Consider the following 17,243-nt stretch of genomic DNA (forward strand, 5'->3'; position numbering starts at 1 on the left):
GAGTCACTCACATTTCTTTTTAAATACTGAAAACATCTATGAAGGATTTCTTTGAACCCTCGTCAATCGTCATATATTACTAAGCAAACTCACACAGAATTATCTCTAGATTTATTAATGAATATATTGCCGAATAACAAATAAAGACTTAAAGCTGTACATTTGCATGCTGGTGATCACAATAACATGGAACATGTTTCTACACTGCATCTGAATGACATTAAAATTAAAAAAAATATTAAGATGTCTATAATACAATGCACACATGCAGATCTGTTTATAAATATCTATGTATAGACTGATCAGAAGCAATAACATATCTGTAGACATATACAAACATGCAAGATGGACAAAAGTAACTTAACAAATATAATACATAACCATCAACAGAGGCTGAAAGAATTAATACTTTGGCTGTTTATCTTTTAAAACATCAGCTCCTTAATGACAGCATTGAAATAATTACAAAATCTAACAATTTGTGATTTAAGGTAAGCATGGAGATTGCTTTCTTTTCTGTAAGAGCCATTTTTTCCAATTTGAGAAGCTTTTATGATACTTGCAATGATCTTTGTTTTTGTTTAAAAAATGTATGTTATAAGGTGAAAACTTCCACTACTGTTATATATAAATGCAAATAAAGGAAACTGTTTCAAAAGTGCTCCATTGGAAATTCCTGTAAAAATACTTGAAAGAAACCAATAAGCTGATAGAGTGTGATTTCAAAAACAGCTCAAAACAAAGGAAACTAGAGCTTTGTCACAGACATGACGATTACCCCCACATGCTGTATTGACACATAATATTTTTCATGTTGTCTTCACAAAAAACAGCGGACACCATGCTCAATTTTTAAAACGCACTAAGTGACCCATTGACCTAGTTTTTGACCCAGAAAGGCCAATGTTCTAACTTGGCCTTAAGATAATCTCCATAAAACTTCTAACCAAGTTTGGTGAAGATCGGATGTAAACTACTTGAATTAGAGAGCTGACACCATTCTGAATGTTAAAAAATGCACTAAGATACCCCGTGACCTAGTTTTTGACCCGGCATGACCCATATTCAAACTTGCCCTAGACATTATCAAGATACAACTTCTGTCTAACTTTGGTGAAGATTGGATAAAAACTAATTGAATTAGAGAGCGGACAACATGGTGAGGTTTAAAACACACTAAGTGACCCCGTGACCTAGTTTTTGACCTGGCATGGCCCATGTTCGAACTTGACCTACACATCATCTAGTTACAACTTCTGACCAAGTCTGGTGAAGATCGGATTTAAACTACTTGAAATAGAGAGCGGACAACATGCTCAATGTGTTAAACATACTAAGTGACCCGGTGACCTAGTTTTTGACCCGGCAAGGCCCATGTTCGAACTTGGCCTTAAGATTATCTAGATACAACTTCTGACCAAGTTTGGTGAAGATTGGATGAAAACTACTTGAATTAGAGAGCGGACAAAATGCTGAATGTTTAAAACGCACTAAGTGACCCTGTGACCTAGTTTTTGACCCGGCAAGGCCCATGTTCGAACTTGACCTTAAGATCATCTAAATACAACTTCTGACCAAGTTTGGTGAAGATCGGATCAAAACTACTTGAATTAGAGAGCGGACAACATGCTGAATGTTTAAAACGCACTAAGTGACCCCGTGACCTAGTTTTTGACCCGACAAGGCCCATGTTTGAACTTGGCCTAGACATTATGTAGATACAACTTCTGACCAAGTTTGGTGAAGATCGGATGAAAACTACTTGAATTAGAGAGGGGACACTTAATACGGACCGACCAAAGACCGACAGACAAGCTCACTCCTAAATACCCCCCTAAACTTTGTTTGTGGGGGGATAAATACAGATGGATTATTCTTCAAGGTTTATAATGTTTGTATGTACAAAGAAAACTTGTCAAAGGGGTAAAACTTTAAATCTATAATCACATGTGAGCAGTATCATGGGACAATGATTCTTATGCCTATTTGCCCATCATTGCTCCAGACCAGCTGCTGTCCCCTATAAAGTCATGAAAGGTTTCCTAACCTCATAAGCAGACGGGGTAGCTCCAAACCAGATTAGACTGATGCGCAGGCTTGTCTGGAGCTACACTTGACGCATATTGCATAAGAACCATTTTTGCATGCAGCGGTTCAGTGGATGAAGTGATGCTTTTTACACATATTAATATTCAATGCAGAAATGAACATACAGGCTCATGATTGGCAAGCGTTTGGTCTTTCACTGCATGTGCTTTAAAGTCTGATCAAATTACAGTAATTTACAGTATAACCACCCGTTTCAATATTTTGAACACCTATTGAATTTGAAAATACAATAAAACAAACAAAACAATGGTACCAGTATTTGATGTTTTTACAAAAAAAAGATAAACAAAATGCATAATATAATGTGATTCAAGAGGATTTATGGTAGTTTGATGAGAGTCTATTACAATCATAACATAACATGTCTGTATACAATTTTGGGGATTTCAAAGCAACAAACAGAACTAGAAAACAAATGTATACCTGTGGATGTATTCACAAATTACCTTGTAAGTGTAAAATATCATGACAATAGTGCAGTTTTCACATTCTGGAACCTAGTACTATACATTCTTAACCCTTTCCCCCATAAGAAGCAAAGTGAAAATGACTTTTGCAACCAGCATAAAACTAGAACAGCCTGGGAGTAACTTGCAGTCTGTTCAGGTTGTATGCTGTTTGCTGCTCATCACTATCAAAGGGTAAGAATTGATGCCTTTAAAACTCGAATCTAGTAAGAAAGGTCTACAATTAAATTTAACTTTCTAAGTGACCACACATGCGTCAAAATACATAATAAAGAGGTAAATGGTTAATATAGCCGAATAATCCTGGCATTCCTTACAATATTAAGTGTTCTTTTTTATCTACATGTACATTCCATAAAACATTTTTAACCACACAGTTTTAAAGTTATAAACTGGGCCTGCATTGTATATTGGATAAAAAAAGATATGTAAATATTTATAATACTGGATATTTATTAAGTAGTGTTAAAATCATTAAACTATTTTAAAAATCTAAAACTTAAGTATGTGAATAACAAAAAGCAAAAGCAACTAAAAAACCAGCACCAACATTAAAACGACTTATAGCAACATACAACACACATTTATCAACATAAATTGTTCCGACAACTTTTATAACAATGTATCACATTACTCCGGAAGTTGCCAATCAACCAATCAGATAAAATTGTTTTTCAGAATTCTGAAAAAAAAAAAGAATAAAAATGGTTGTTTTTGATATTAAAATACGTATGCCTAAACCATGACAACAGTCGAGTCAGTGACCTGATGAGGACTTAATGTCAGATTATAAGAACATATGTACTGGTAACAGATGACAGGACTTGTGCACAGTATGGTTAAATTACAATTTAAAAAAAAATTGTCACAAATTTAAAAAGAATGCATGCATTTTATTCAAACAAGCAATGCCTATCCTGACTAAGAAAAGTGTTTAACCCTTTGCATGCTGGGAAATTTGTCGTCTGCTAAAATGTCGTCTGCTGAATTTCTAAAATTAGCATTTTCTTTGATTTTTTTTCAAAGAATACTATCAGAATAGCAAATAGTTTGGATCCAGATGAGACGCCACGTTCTGTGGCATCTCATCTGGATCCAAACTGTTTGCAAAGGCCTTTAAAATTCGGTTCCCGCACTGAAAGGGTTAAAATATATGTTTGTATAAAAACAATTGGCAATGAAGAGACATCAGTTAAGTAATTAAGCGTTTGTACTGCTTATTATCGATAACAGAAAAAACACTAAATATTTAAATAGCGTTTAAATTACACTCCGAATATTACAAGCCTGCATAGACTTTATACATTGTCTAAAAACAAAAAATTGTCTTGATTTCAATTATCCCTAGTTATAAAATATAGCAAACAACAAAAATGAAAAAATAACATAAGTTTATAAAAAAATGTTAACATGAAAGAAAACAATAACATGTAAAATAAAAATAAAATGATATTAAGTAAAGCAAACTAATGACAGACTAGACCAGTAATGATTATCTTATAAATCCAAACAAAACTGTGGATTTAAATTGGTGTGGATTTAAATTGGAAACATTAACTTGAGAACGTCTGAACAATCAACATGGAACATAGGATAACATACACACATTGCATGTCCAGCATTTCTCCACATTTCCGCATGGACTCCACAAATCACGCTACAAAAATGAAACAAATTTTTCTAGTTAAAATTGGAAGCATTAGAAAGATTGTCCAACATTAAAATATTTTCACAAGACATTTTAATAACAAAAAAGAAAATAATTAAAATCAATCTGCTAATAATTGAAACGAGCTTAACTGGTTCCTTCACTGGCACGTAACTTCTCAGAAAAAATGATCTTAAAAAATCACGAAAAAGTACATTTTGTTGTTGGTATCTCACAGTAACCCAGCATATTTCTGCTCTCTGAGTTAGGGCCTGTCAAAGGCTACATTGAACTGATATGTCAATAAGAACCACAAAAATTAAACTGTGCAAGCAACATTATCAATAGTAATGAGATTTTTACAAGTGTATGGCAAAAACAAACAACAACAAACATTAACATTGAAATTGATCATCGTCCAAAATGATAGCCATGGCAGCGGAGCGCTTTACTTCTTAACTTCTAACAATACATTTACCATAAACAAGCTGAAATCTTTTAAAATGCGTTTATCTTCTAATAACCAACAAATGAACTAAAATTTCTTATAAAACTTTTATAAAAGCAATCAGCAACCAACTGTCAGTAGTTTATGGTCTCATGGCAGCGGAAAGCATTACTTCTAAACTTCTAATAAAATAGTAACTTTCAACAAGATGACATATTTAAAAAGGTGTTAAACATCTAATAACTTACAGATAATAACTAAAATGTGTAAATTGTCTTATAACCAACAGATGCTATCAAAAACTTAATTGTGTCTTTCCAAACAGTAACCAACAACCATGGTCATTAGTTCATCATCCCACTAGCCCTGCACAACGACTTCATTCGTTGTGTTAATGGGGGGTGTTTCCTCCTCCTCTTTTGGAGGCGTGAGTTCCTTACCGCTATCCTTAGGGCCGTCGATATCATCGTCCTGGACCTGTGTGAACTGGCGGGGCGTGTCCGCGAATCGGCGGAGATTTTCCTTCAGGGTGTCTGAGCGTTCAATGGGCGGACGCTTGGGGGTTATAGTTGTCTGTGACAACACTTGTTGCAGGTCCTCCTCCGTTATTGTACGAGACCTCGAAGTAATGATTTCATTGGAGGGCAAGATGTCTTCGTGACCCACTGTGGACTCGTGAGGCATCTGGTATTGGTGGAACAATATGAGCATGTGCATAAATGGTGCATAATGGTGTAAAATATTATACACAAGATTTTAACGGTTTATCAATACATGTATGAACAATATTTTAACGGCTTATCAATCTGAGCAGGATTAATGATATAAACACGTTAAACTTAAGATAAATGATGCGAAATTGTACACATGATTTTAATGGGTTATCAGACTGTGCATGTTTAAGCATGAACACCAATTAAGTTTTGGATAAATAGTGCATAAATGTACACGTAATTTTTAAACATGCATAAAAGCACGTCAAAATATTCTCCTTGTTGCAAAATAAAACACGATGTGTTTGTGAAACACTATGTCCCCATATATTTGACCTTTGACTTGAAGGATGACCTTGACCTTTACCTTTCATCACTAAACATGTGCAGCTCCATGAGATACACATGCATGCCAAATTTCAAGTTGCTATCTTCAATATTGCAAAAGTGTCCATAAAATGAGCAATTTTGACCCATATATTTGACCTTTGACCTTGAAGGATGACCTTGTCCTTTCACCACTCAAAATGTGCAGCTCCATGAGATACACCTGCATGCCAAATGTGGTGGGGGACATAAAAATGTAACACCAAAAACATTTTCTTTCAGCGCCGCATACTGCCAACTGTTGACAGACTTGTATAGGACCCATTTTATGTATGCCTCAGCAATATAAAAAAAAAATCCCTTGTCTGACCTTACCTTGTCTTAGAGTTTAAAAACAATTTAAGACCGATGTTTTCTGCTAAGTTATATCACATCATAAAACGCAGACAATCAGTATCATTATTTGCAATTATAAAATTGTTAGTTTCAGGTCAATTGTATATATTTTGAGGCAATCAAATGAAACAGCTTTGCTACTCTTCATCCACTTGATGGAAATTTCAAAAACAGGTTCAAACACTGAATAAGACGTGAGTTACCAAGTGTTCTTACCAGCATGGCAGGTGCTCTGAACACGTAGGAGAACGGATAGTGCAGGAGATTGAGGAAGGACGCGGCATAGAGGTCGGCGTAGCGCATCACCTGCGACGCAAAGAACGTCTGCCGTGAACCTGTAAATACAGAGGAGTGGGATGTTATTTGAAATTATGGGCATTCCTGTCTTATGAACAAGCCGAGTTGACCATGGACCCAACCTGCATCCAGGCATGGCTCTTAAAAGTTATGAAAACGTTAAATTAGTTTTAAAATAGTTCTGAAAGAAATTTCAATTTAACATCAATTTACATGCAATACTATGTAAGTAAGATAAAATATTATTGATATACATTTAATTACAAAACATAAAGAAGGAAATTAAGATGATAAAGTAGTGACCATGAAAGCTCTGCATGCAAGTTCTACATATGCACTTCAATAATTGTAACGACTAAGTTCTTCATCCGAAAAGTGAACCCTCTGTAAGGATTTACTCAAGCCAAGATGTGAATACATACAAAACCTGGGAGGATATTGTTTTAAACAAAATTCAGCCAATTTTAGAACTATGGATTATACACACTAACTTTCAGGTGTTCAGAGTCAGCAATAAGAGTGAATAAAACCTTGCTAAAGTCAGCAATAACAATCATGAAATATATATTTATATCAAGTCTTTTTCATAAGCCCTTGACTTTTCACAGTTTTGTTTTAAATATCTTATTTTACATTGAATTACCATCAATCCTTTCTGCGACAACATGTTCTGGTTCTATCAAATACCCAAAAACTATGGTAATTACTACCAATACGACAGTGACTTTAATATATAATCTTAAATACAACAACTGTGCTACTGTCACAAAGATACATCTATCAATTTAAAAAAAGATTCAGGTAAAGACTGGAAAAAATCTCCAATGATTTCTAATATTTTACATTTGACCTTAAAATGTGATCTTGACCTTGATTTAAGACATTGACCTTAGACATAGCAACCCGGTTCTTGCATGTGACACTCACTGTGACCTTGATTTAAGACATTGCCCTTAGACATAGTAACCTGGTTCTTGCATGTGACACTCGCTTTGACCTTGATTTAAGACATTGCCCTTAGACATAGCAACCCGGTTCTTGCATGTGACATCGCTTTGACCTTGATTTAAGACATTGCCCTTAGACATTGTAACCCGGTTCTTGAATGTGACACGCGCTTTGACCTTGATTTAGAATATTGGCTGTGGACAAAATAACCCGGTTCTTGAATGTGACACGCGCTTTGACATTAATTTAGAATATTGGCCGTGGACAAAATAACCCGGTTCTTGAATGTGACACGCGCTTTGACCTTGATTTAGAATATTGGCCGTGGACAAAATAACCCGGTTCTTGCATGTGACACTTGCTTTGACCTTGATTTAGAATATTGACTGTGGACAAAATAACCCGGTTCTTGAATGTGACACTTGCTTTGACCTTGATTTAGAATATTGACCGTGAACAAAATAACCCGGTTCTTGAATGTGACACTTGCTTTGACCTTGATTTAGAATATTGACCGTGGACAAAATAACCTGGTTCTTGCATGTGACACTTGCTTTGACCTTGATTTAAAATATTGACCGTGGACAAAATAACCCGGTACTTGCATGCGACACTTGCTTTAACCTTGATTTAGAATATTGACCGTGGACAAAATAACCCGGTACTTGAATATGACACTCGCTTTGACCTTGATTTAGAATATTGACCGTGGACAAAATAACCCGGGACTTGAATGTGACACTCGCTTTGACCTTGATTTAGAATATTGACCATGGACAAAATAACCCGGTACTTGAATGTGACACTCCCTTTGACCTTGATTTAGGACATTGACCGTGGACAAATTAGCCCTGTTCTTGAATGTGACAATCTGCCTCATCATGCTGATCACTTTTGCAAAATTATTTTAAAATCGATCCAAACTCCACAAATTTATGCTCCAGGCATATTATTCACCCAGCCACCCATAATCCTATCCCTTTGATTTTTCCCATAATGTTTCTTTTATTTTTAAACAGGCGTATAAATATAATGAGAATGGAGTTCTGCGGGAAAAAAAAATAACAAAAAAAATTCAGTGATAAAGAATTATTAATAGCTACCTCAATACCTCTCCCATAAAAACTAAAGCTTAGACACAAAAGTGACTTAACCCTTTCCCCCATAAGAAGCAAAGTTAAAATGGCTTTTGCAAACAGCATAAAACCAGAACAGCGTGCCAGTAACTCGCAGTCTGTTGAGGTTTTATGCTGTTTGCTGCTCATCAGTATCTAAGGGCTGGAAATGAAGCCTGTACAAGTTGAATCTTGTAAGAAAAGTATTTAATTCAATTTAACTTTCTGAGGGACTACAAAAACGTCAAAATAAATATCTAAGTGATAAAGGGATAAGATACCCATGTACAGCTTTGCCACAGGAAAAGAAGCCCTGCCAATGGATTATTTCAAGGGCACGTTACTAAAAAACATTAGGATCACTGTGCTTGAACAAATATCTTGCGCATCTACAGTCTTTGGTGATGACATATTTAGAGTTTTAATTCAAATTCTGGAGAAATAAAGAAGTTTGCTCAAAAATCTTAAATCGTTTTATGCTTTTAAAGTTAAAGATCACATAACTCAAGAACACACTGATCACTGTTCACACATTACACTTTATTGTGATGACATATGTTTAAAGTTTTAATTCATTAGCTTTGGAAATGGCTAGAAGTTTACTCCCCAAACTTATAACATGTTATGAAGACAAATGGCTTATTTCAAGGGCACACAATAATTTATTTGTAAGCAAGTAAATATTGATATATATGTCCAGAGATTGTTTGAAGCAACAGAGTACTTGATCAAAATATTTAAGTTCATCATAATGAATAGTTTCTGGCATCTAAAAAAGCAGACAGTCCTGGGTCCTCATTCAACAGCTCATACTTCGACTAAACAATAGACATTGAACCAAGCAAATGCATCCAGCGTTTGAATACATACACGCTACCACTGGTCATTATTATGAACAAGAGCACCATATAACGAGTGCCAACGCTCAGCTGCGGGTGCAGTTTTGAATAAATTAAAGATTGTCAGAATTATTTATTTATTTATTTTTAGGTCACAGTGACCTTGACCTTTGACCTAGTGACCCCAAAAATGGGTGTGGCGTGTAGAACTCATCAAGGTGCATCTACATATGAAGTTTCAAAGTTGTATGTGGAAGCACTTTGATTTAGAGACAAATGTCAAGGTTTTAGCACAACGCGGATGGCGGATGGCAGACGTCAGACGACGAGCTGGCTTTGACAATACCTCGGGTTTTCTCCGAAAACAGCCGAGCTAAAAACATGAACAATAAAATAGATAGAGATAGAGGTGGTAAATGACAACTTTATCACGACATCAAAGAAATTCTTTAATGTTCCTATTTAAAGAATATTCTATATTTTAAGTCGAAGAATTGTTTGGTGAATACCCAGTCATGAAGCAGACTACAAAGCTGAGCTAGCTACCACAACTATTCAAACTGCAAAAACATGCAACCAGACATCTTGGATTATCACATACCTAGAAAAACACAAACATGTCTTAAGCTCCACATTTAAAACCTGTACTTTACTGCACAAAATGTTCTGTCAAGCAAACTCAAAAAGTCTAATAATTTCCTTAGAATATGATATTCACTTTTCTGAACTGAGTATATTATGAAGATTGGTAGTCTATGGTGCATTTTAAATTATGCTGATTGGCACATGATGGAGGATTGCAAATTATAATGATTGGAACTTTTGGTGGCATTGTTAATTATGCTGATTGGCTTTTTATGGAGAAGTGCTAATAATCCTCATTGGAACTTTATGGAGCATTGTAAATTATGGTAATTTGAACATATGGTGGAATTGTAAATTATGCTGATTAGAACTTTATGGTGCCCAGGAAATTATTCTGATTGGAACTTTATGGTGCATAGCACATTATGCTGATTGGCACTTTATGGAGCATTGCAAATAGTACTGATTGGCACTTAATGGAACATTTCAAATTTTGCTGATTGGAACTTCATGGTGAATAGTAAATTATGCCGATTGACACTTGATTGAGCAATTCAAAATTATGCTGATTGGCAATTCATTGTGCATTGTCAATATTGCTGATTGGCACTTGATGGTGCACTGCAAATTATGCTGTTTGGCACTTTATAGTGTACTGTAAAATTATGCTGATTGGCACTTTATGGTGCATTGTAAAAAAAAATGCTGTTTGGCACTTTATGATGCGTTGCAAAATGTGCATGTTTTGTTTTTTCCATTCCCTAATCTACTGATTGTCATGATCATCATCCTGCTTTTTCATTAATTTTGCAGCACAACTATGATATTTCAATTATTTTATATTTGTCACATTTAAAAACATTGACCAATCAGTACGATTGTAACATTGATCTCATTTACTTTACTAACAGATTTTGTTTAACGGTTTGTAATTGTCAGGCCAAGCATTATGACAATCATTCAAAATGTTATTTTAGTCAAATTTCTTTTTAATCTCAGCATTTCTGAAAAAAAGTGTTTTTTTAAAGAATTTACTAGTATTTCAAGTTTATAAACTTAAAAAATACCTTATCCAAACATGTAACCATTTTGATACTAGTTGTTCTTTAAAGGTTTTAATTGAATGTTGCCTTTGACTAAAAAAAACATGATGTTAAAAAACAATATTCCAAACAACCTTTCCGTACAAATTTCAAATCAAATATAAATATTATTTTATTTTAAGAGAAATGCAAGAGCAATACATTTAATTCTACATTCAACAAATATATTTCTTGATTGACAAGAAATGTTTGTAAAACGTGCATACCTGTCCCAACATGCATACTTAACAAAGGAGCCTTTTCTGGCAAAAAGGGTTTACCGTAATTACTCTATGTTTTCGGACATTCGAAAATTGAAGTGTATGAAAATAGCGTCTATTGTATCAATGACTACCGGTAATAGCACCCGCTTGTAAAATACCATGCCGTATAGTATAAATTACAGTTATATATGTTTGCACTGCATTTTAAATAATATTAAACTCTTAATATATTTGACAGAAAGTTACTACAAGGTTGTACCTTGACCAACGAGTTCAAAAATGAGCATGTGATGTACCGATACGCCCTAGTATGAACCTGAAATTAACCCAATAAAAATAGCAAACTATGAATTCTTTGTTTGTTCATTTCCGATAGTTGTTGTCTAACACCTTCCATTGTTCGTAAAACGTGCAATAGGGTGCATCACACTTTGAAGCGTTAAGTATTTGTCGCAGTTATTTTACTGAGAAGGGGTAGTACCATTGAGGTAGATAATTTAACTGTTAATTGGCACTAACCCTAGTAATTGTCATAACACTTATGTTATCGGGGGAAACCATTGTTTAATACCGGTTTACAAGGTTATTTACTCAATAACGCAAATGCAATGGTCCGTTGCCCTCAGGCATGCACTTGCCATGTTTTATGATGTTAATCTGGTTGTAAAACCCCATGATTGAAGTGTCATTAGATATCGAAAACAGGACCAAAATTGGTAAAATAGCGCTGTAAAATAGACTGTCCGAAAACTTAGAGACACTTAGAAACTTGGTTTCAATCCCCCTACAGTTAGACACCAGCAACCAATACAAGTCCATTAACAGGAAATTAATCTGTCTGGAACAAGTTTCTTATGTTAACACCATAAGAGCATTACACCCCTGATTGCAACTAACCCATGCACTACCTTACCATATCCAATAATTATAGTACATTTTCCTTTCATCATAAGTAACAACACTACATAGAACACCTAAGAGAAAGAGTTCTAAACTTAAAAGGGGGTGGGGGATTTATAAATAGACCTTAATACTAAAGTGAAAAACGTGCTTGCATATCCAAAGAACAAGATATGTGCTGCATTGTGGGAAAATAGGGCTTAATGCTTGTTTGCAAAGTGTCCCCCTAAGTTAACCTGTGCAGTCTGCACACGCTTATTACGCAAAACACTTTCCACCTAGACCAGATTTTCATTCAAATTAAAAATTCCATAAAAGTGGAAAGTATCGTTAATGATTAGCCTGTGGGACTGTTGTCCAAACTGGGATTACACTTTATACACATGTATTAAGTCCTTTTTTCCAAGAGGGCGCTCATACACATGTTCAAATAAACGGTTTGTGAAAAATACATGAATATGTGATGAACTAAGTAAAACAAGAAATGCTAAACATTAGATGCAAATTAAGTAAAAACACATAGTTGTTTGTGAAAAAAAAAGATGATCATTCTGTGAAAGTTAAGTAAAACACTCAGTTGTTTGTGAATTAAGCGCTAAACATTTGTGCAAGTTAAGAAAAAACACTTAAAATTGTGTTGACAGTCAGAAAGCTTTCAAAATTATATTTGGGCCATGCTCTGTGAAAAGGGGGTTAAATGCATGAAGTAAAGTGTCGGCCCAGATAAGGCTGTGCAGTCCGCAACGGCTAATCAGGGACGACACTTTCCGCTTCTATGGTATTTTTTTGTTTGCAGAAAGTCTCTTTTTAGCAAACATCCAGTAAAGGCAGAAAAAGTCGTCACTGACAATCCTGTGTGGACTGCCCAGGCTAATCTGGGACAATATTTTACGCACATGCATTAAACCCCCTTTTTCACAGAGCACTGTCCATTTGCTTTAAGAATTTGTGGTAAACTAAAGGACAAGTCTAAAATGTCATTCTTAATGAAAATAAATGCACATCAGCATAAATGTGGTCATAAACAAGCTGAGCAGCAATCATTAACACATATTCATAACACGTGATCAAACTAGATGCCTATTGTCAACAAGACTATTGCCAAGCAATATATGTCCCCAACGGGCTCCACCATTGCCAGATTTTTTTTTTTGGACATATTTGTTGCCATAGCAACCAGAATTTTTGGCGTAGGAAGAAAATAAAACGACGTGCATAATATCCATATTGCCATCTATCCATGTTTGAAGTTTCATGAAAAAATATGAAGAACTTTTAAAGTTATCGCAGGATCCAGAAAAGTGTGATGGACTGACAGACAGACTGATGCACAGAGCGCAAACCTTAAGTCCACTCCGGTGAAACCGATAGGGGACAATAATACCTGTAATCATTCAGTTTAAACATATTTATTTTAGCTCGATTGTATCCAAAGCCTCAGGCTTATTGAAATGCTCTCGAGTCCGTTTCCTGGGCCTAGAACCAGTACTTGGTGTCTTTGGGGGAGATCTAAAAAACGCTCCCACAGGGGGGATTGAACCCATGACCTCCCGGTTGCTAGGCAGACACCATATCCATTTCATCACAGCAACCTCATAAACATGCTTAAACAGCATGGTCACAAAATGTGTAGGAAGATATTTTTGTTCTTTTTTTTTAATCATTTAAAACTTGCTTATGGCAGTAAAGCAGATGAGTATTCAAATATCCATGATTTGCCTAAAAAAATATTTAAAACAAGACTTAAGGATATACACAAATGTATGCATAATTTCAATCTTTAAATATCAGTAAATGACTATCCATATCTGGGAAAACAGGGCTTTATATTTGAGCATAAAGTGTTATCTCACATAAGTCTATGTAATCAGCACAGACTAATCAGGGACGACACTTTCCCTCAAGACTAGATTTTTGTTCAATATAGAGACTTCCTTCAAACATTTTTTTTATAATGGCCAAAAGTGTCTTCCCTGATTAGCCTGTGAATGTTCAGGCTGCACAAGCACAGGCTAATCTGGAACAACACTTTAGGCGCATGCATTAGGTCCTGATTTCCCAAAGTGTAGCTAATATCGTTTGAACATTCCATTGCAGCAGGCTTTTACAATATTTCTCATTATATTTAACTTAATTTTTTTACCACTAGATGCACCACTTGCGACATAACATAAAATGATAAATATTGTTTGGTTCCCAGCTTACCATGTACTTGTGAGTCTGGATCCCAGTACCAACTGCCTGAATTACATACAAGCTACAAATTGAAACTCAGGAAAAAGTGCAATAACCAGAAAGTGAATATTACCAAGAGTTTCCACATGTTCAAAATAATTTAAAAGCTATAACATGGCCATCCTGATGTAAAAGGATATAATAATATAATATGTTGTTTTTTTCAGACCCAGATAAGTTCTTTTTTTACTTAAATGACCATATGTGCTACGCTCTAGAAAAACCAGGCTAAAAGCATGTGCATAAATTGTTGTCATAGATTATCCAGTGCAGTATGCACAGGCTAATCTGGGACAACACTTCCCCTTTCATGGATTTTTATTCTAAAGAAAGTCTCTTCTAAGTCTCTTTTAAACAAAACTTGGGTGTTGGCAGAATGTGCTGTCCCTTATTAGACTGTGCAAACTGCTCAGTCTTATCTGAGACAGTACATTCACAAAGCCTGGTGTTCTCAGAGTATAACTCTTATATACTACTAGCGAACTATTACATTATAATACAACTAATTGCACACTACTGTATGCTATTTTCCTCTGGTCAATATCACAAAAATATAAATATACACTTAAAAATACCAGCGAATTTATCATTGACAAAAGACCAAGAGCAATTCCAACTGATGATTACAAAGTGGATACCCTTAAATATAAGTACAATCTAACAAACAATAGCAAAATCACACAACACAACTACAAAATGATTCATAAACAAACAAGCCGTTATCTAGAAACGGGGCGTAATGCTTGTGCGAAAAGAGTCTTCCCAAACATTCCGCACAGGCTTTCAGGGACAACAATTACCACCTAAACCGGATTGCCATTCAGAAAAGACTTCCTTTAAACAGAAAATTCCATAAAAGTGGAAAAAGTTGTCCCTGATTAACATGTGCAGATGTCAGAGGCTAATCTGGAACAATATTTTACGCCCATGCATTAGGCTTCGTTTACCCACAAGTAGGCTCAATTTTCTTTTTGAAAACGTTGCGTTTTATTTTTCCTCTGTCAAGTTCAAATCTTGAAAGATCCAGAATATTGAATGTTTGGAACAAAGATCATTCATTTCAAATGCTCAGCACAAGTTGTTTTCAAATGATAGGAAGAAAATATATGGATGTCAATGGTGATACTAATAACATAATTCTGAACAAAATACAAGAAGGTAAAAAGTAATAAACACAAGTCCAATAATGTATTTTATAATATGTGATTATATCACTCTTTAAAGTGTTTTAATATCAACTTCAATGAGAAGATTATTAGCAACACATACATTTCCAGTTAACTATGGTAGACTTGACATACAACACTTCAATGTCAACACTGCCACCGCTATAATGCCACCATATGAGTGTAAAGCGTCACAAGACTTACCACTGCGGAACAGGCTGCCCAGGATACCATAGGACATGTCCATCTCATGGGTCACACTCTGCAAGGAAAACAGGACAATATGAACTCAATTTTCATATATCATATCAGCTATGTCATCCGAAAATGGGTCTTATGCCATATGCAGCCAATGTAGCTCTAGACCAGCCCAATTCGGGCAGTCTGGACCTCAAAACCTTGTTTGATTTTATAGCAGACAGGGTCGCTTCTGACCAGGGTATGCAATTGCGAAGGCTGGTTTAGAGCTATGCTGGCCGCTGATGGTTTAAGACCCATTTTTGCATAATGCAGCTCATATATCACTTTATCAATTATAACATAGCTGGCATTTTTTATTCTACATGAATTGTCTGCTCTATCAGTGAAAGATTTCTTTGTAGTTTGCAATTTGATACTAAACCAACAGAAATAGCAAAACCAGACAAAACATGGATCCAATACCTGTGGGTAATTACTCACAATTACAACAAGAATTACGTACATTTTCACAACTTACAAGTAAGAAGATTCAGTTACAGCTTGCAGTCTCTTAATAGTGATAAAATGCAAAACCAGCACCAGTTGTACAACAAATGACAGAATTCTTTCATATAAACAATTGAGCTGCATTCTGGGAAAACTGGGCTAAAAGCATGTAAATAATGTGTAGCTCCAGATTAGCCTGTGCAGTGCGCAAAAGCAAAGCAAGGAAAACACTTTCCGCCTCGACTGGACGTTTGTTTATTAACTTTATTCAAACCAAAAATGCCATAAAAGCATAAAGTGGCATTCCTGATCAGCCATTGCCAACTGCATAAGCTCATATGGGATAAAAGTGTTTGCACATGCATTAAGCCCTGTTTTCCCACAGCAAGGCTCATATAAGCAAATCAATAACTGCACTGTAAGTGTAAATAGCATTGTGTTTCAATGACCAAGGTCAAACATAAAAGTGTGTACATACAGCCATCCTCCACCCGGCCCCCTCTAACATACCTTGATACTGGACTGAATCTTCGTGATGTCCGGCCCTTTCTCACACGCGCTGTCCAGATTCCTGCAATCAAACATCTCAATGTTGTACAGAGTGTGCACTGATATTTGAATTATTGTAACAAGAGGGCCATGGGCTTAAGACACTCACCAGAGACCTGAGGGCACTTAACTATAATGATAAGGTGGGTTTCAAAATAATCTAAGTAATTTATAAAACATAACCAGACAGAAGGAAGGAAAGACAGATGAAATAACAGACAATCAGATAACTATATAACTCTCTTATGATGCATGACAGTGTATTGTGACAGCTTAGCATATAAACACCTTTTTATATACAGTATATCTGTTTGTATTTCTGTATATTTCAAGGCAGGTATTCAATATCTTCACTTTATTAAATACAAAAAATTTGCAAAATTCACAAATATTCCATCTTTGACCCTTTCCCACTCAGAAGCACAGTGAAACTGGCTACATGTAACTCACAGGCTGTACAGATTTTACGCTGTTTGTTGCTCATCAGTATCTAAGGATTGGAAATGAA

The 17,243-nt window shown here is 35.3% G+C and overlaps 1 protein-coding gene across 6 annotated transcripts in view; it reads right to left on the reverse strand.

Annotated features, from left to right (window-relative positions):
• Nucleotides 1-96: 96 nt before the first annotated feature.
• LOC127848211 (cytosolic purine 5'-nucleotidase-like) overlaps nt 97-17,243 on the reverse strand; it is a 35,886-nt gene continuing 18,739 nt past the window's right edge. The window contains exons 10-15 of one of the 6 annotated variants that reach the window (XR_008034417.1): nt 16,697-16,757; nt 15,704-15,761; nt 14,304-14,339; nt 6,325-6,443; nt 4,183-5,356; nt 97-3,258 (exon numbers count right to left, since the gene is read on the reverse strand). Coding sequence is in view for 2 of the 6 variants with exons in the window: in XM_052380530.1 (XP_052236490.1) it covers nt 5,033-5,356; nt 6,325-6,443; nt 14,304-14,339; nt 15,704-15,761; nt 16,697-16,757 (598 nt within the window). In the remaining 4 variants the exon portion in view is untranslated. Of the gene's footprint in view, nt 5,357-6,324; nt 6,444-14,303; nt 14,340-15,703; nt 15,762-16,696; nt 16,758-17,243 lie in introns of all 6 variants that reach the window. The other 5 variants (XR_008034418.1, XR_008034420.1, XR_008034419.1 and 2 more) reach the window with 5 other exon arrangements.

The sequence above is a fragment of the Dreissena polymorpha genome, chromosome 10 (genome assembly GCF_020536995.1).
Source record: "Dreissena polymorpha isolate Duluth1 chromosome 10, UMN_Dpol_1.0, whole genome shotgun sequence".
Lineage (NCBI taxonomy): Eukaryota > Metazoa > Mollusca > Bivalvia > Myida > Dreissenidae > Dreissena > Dreissena polymorpha.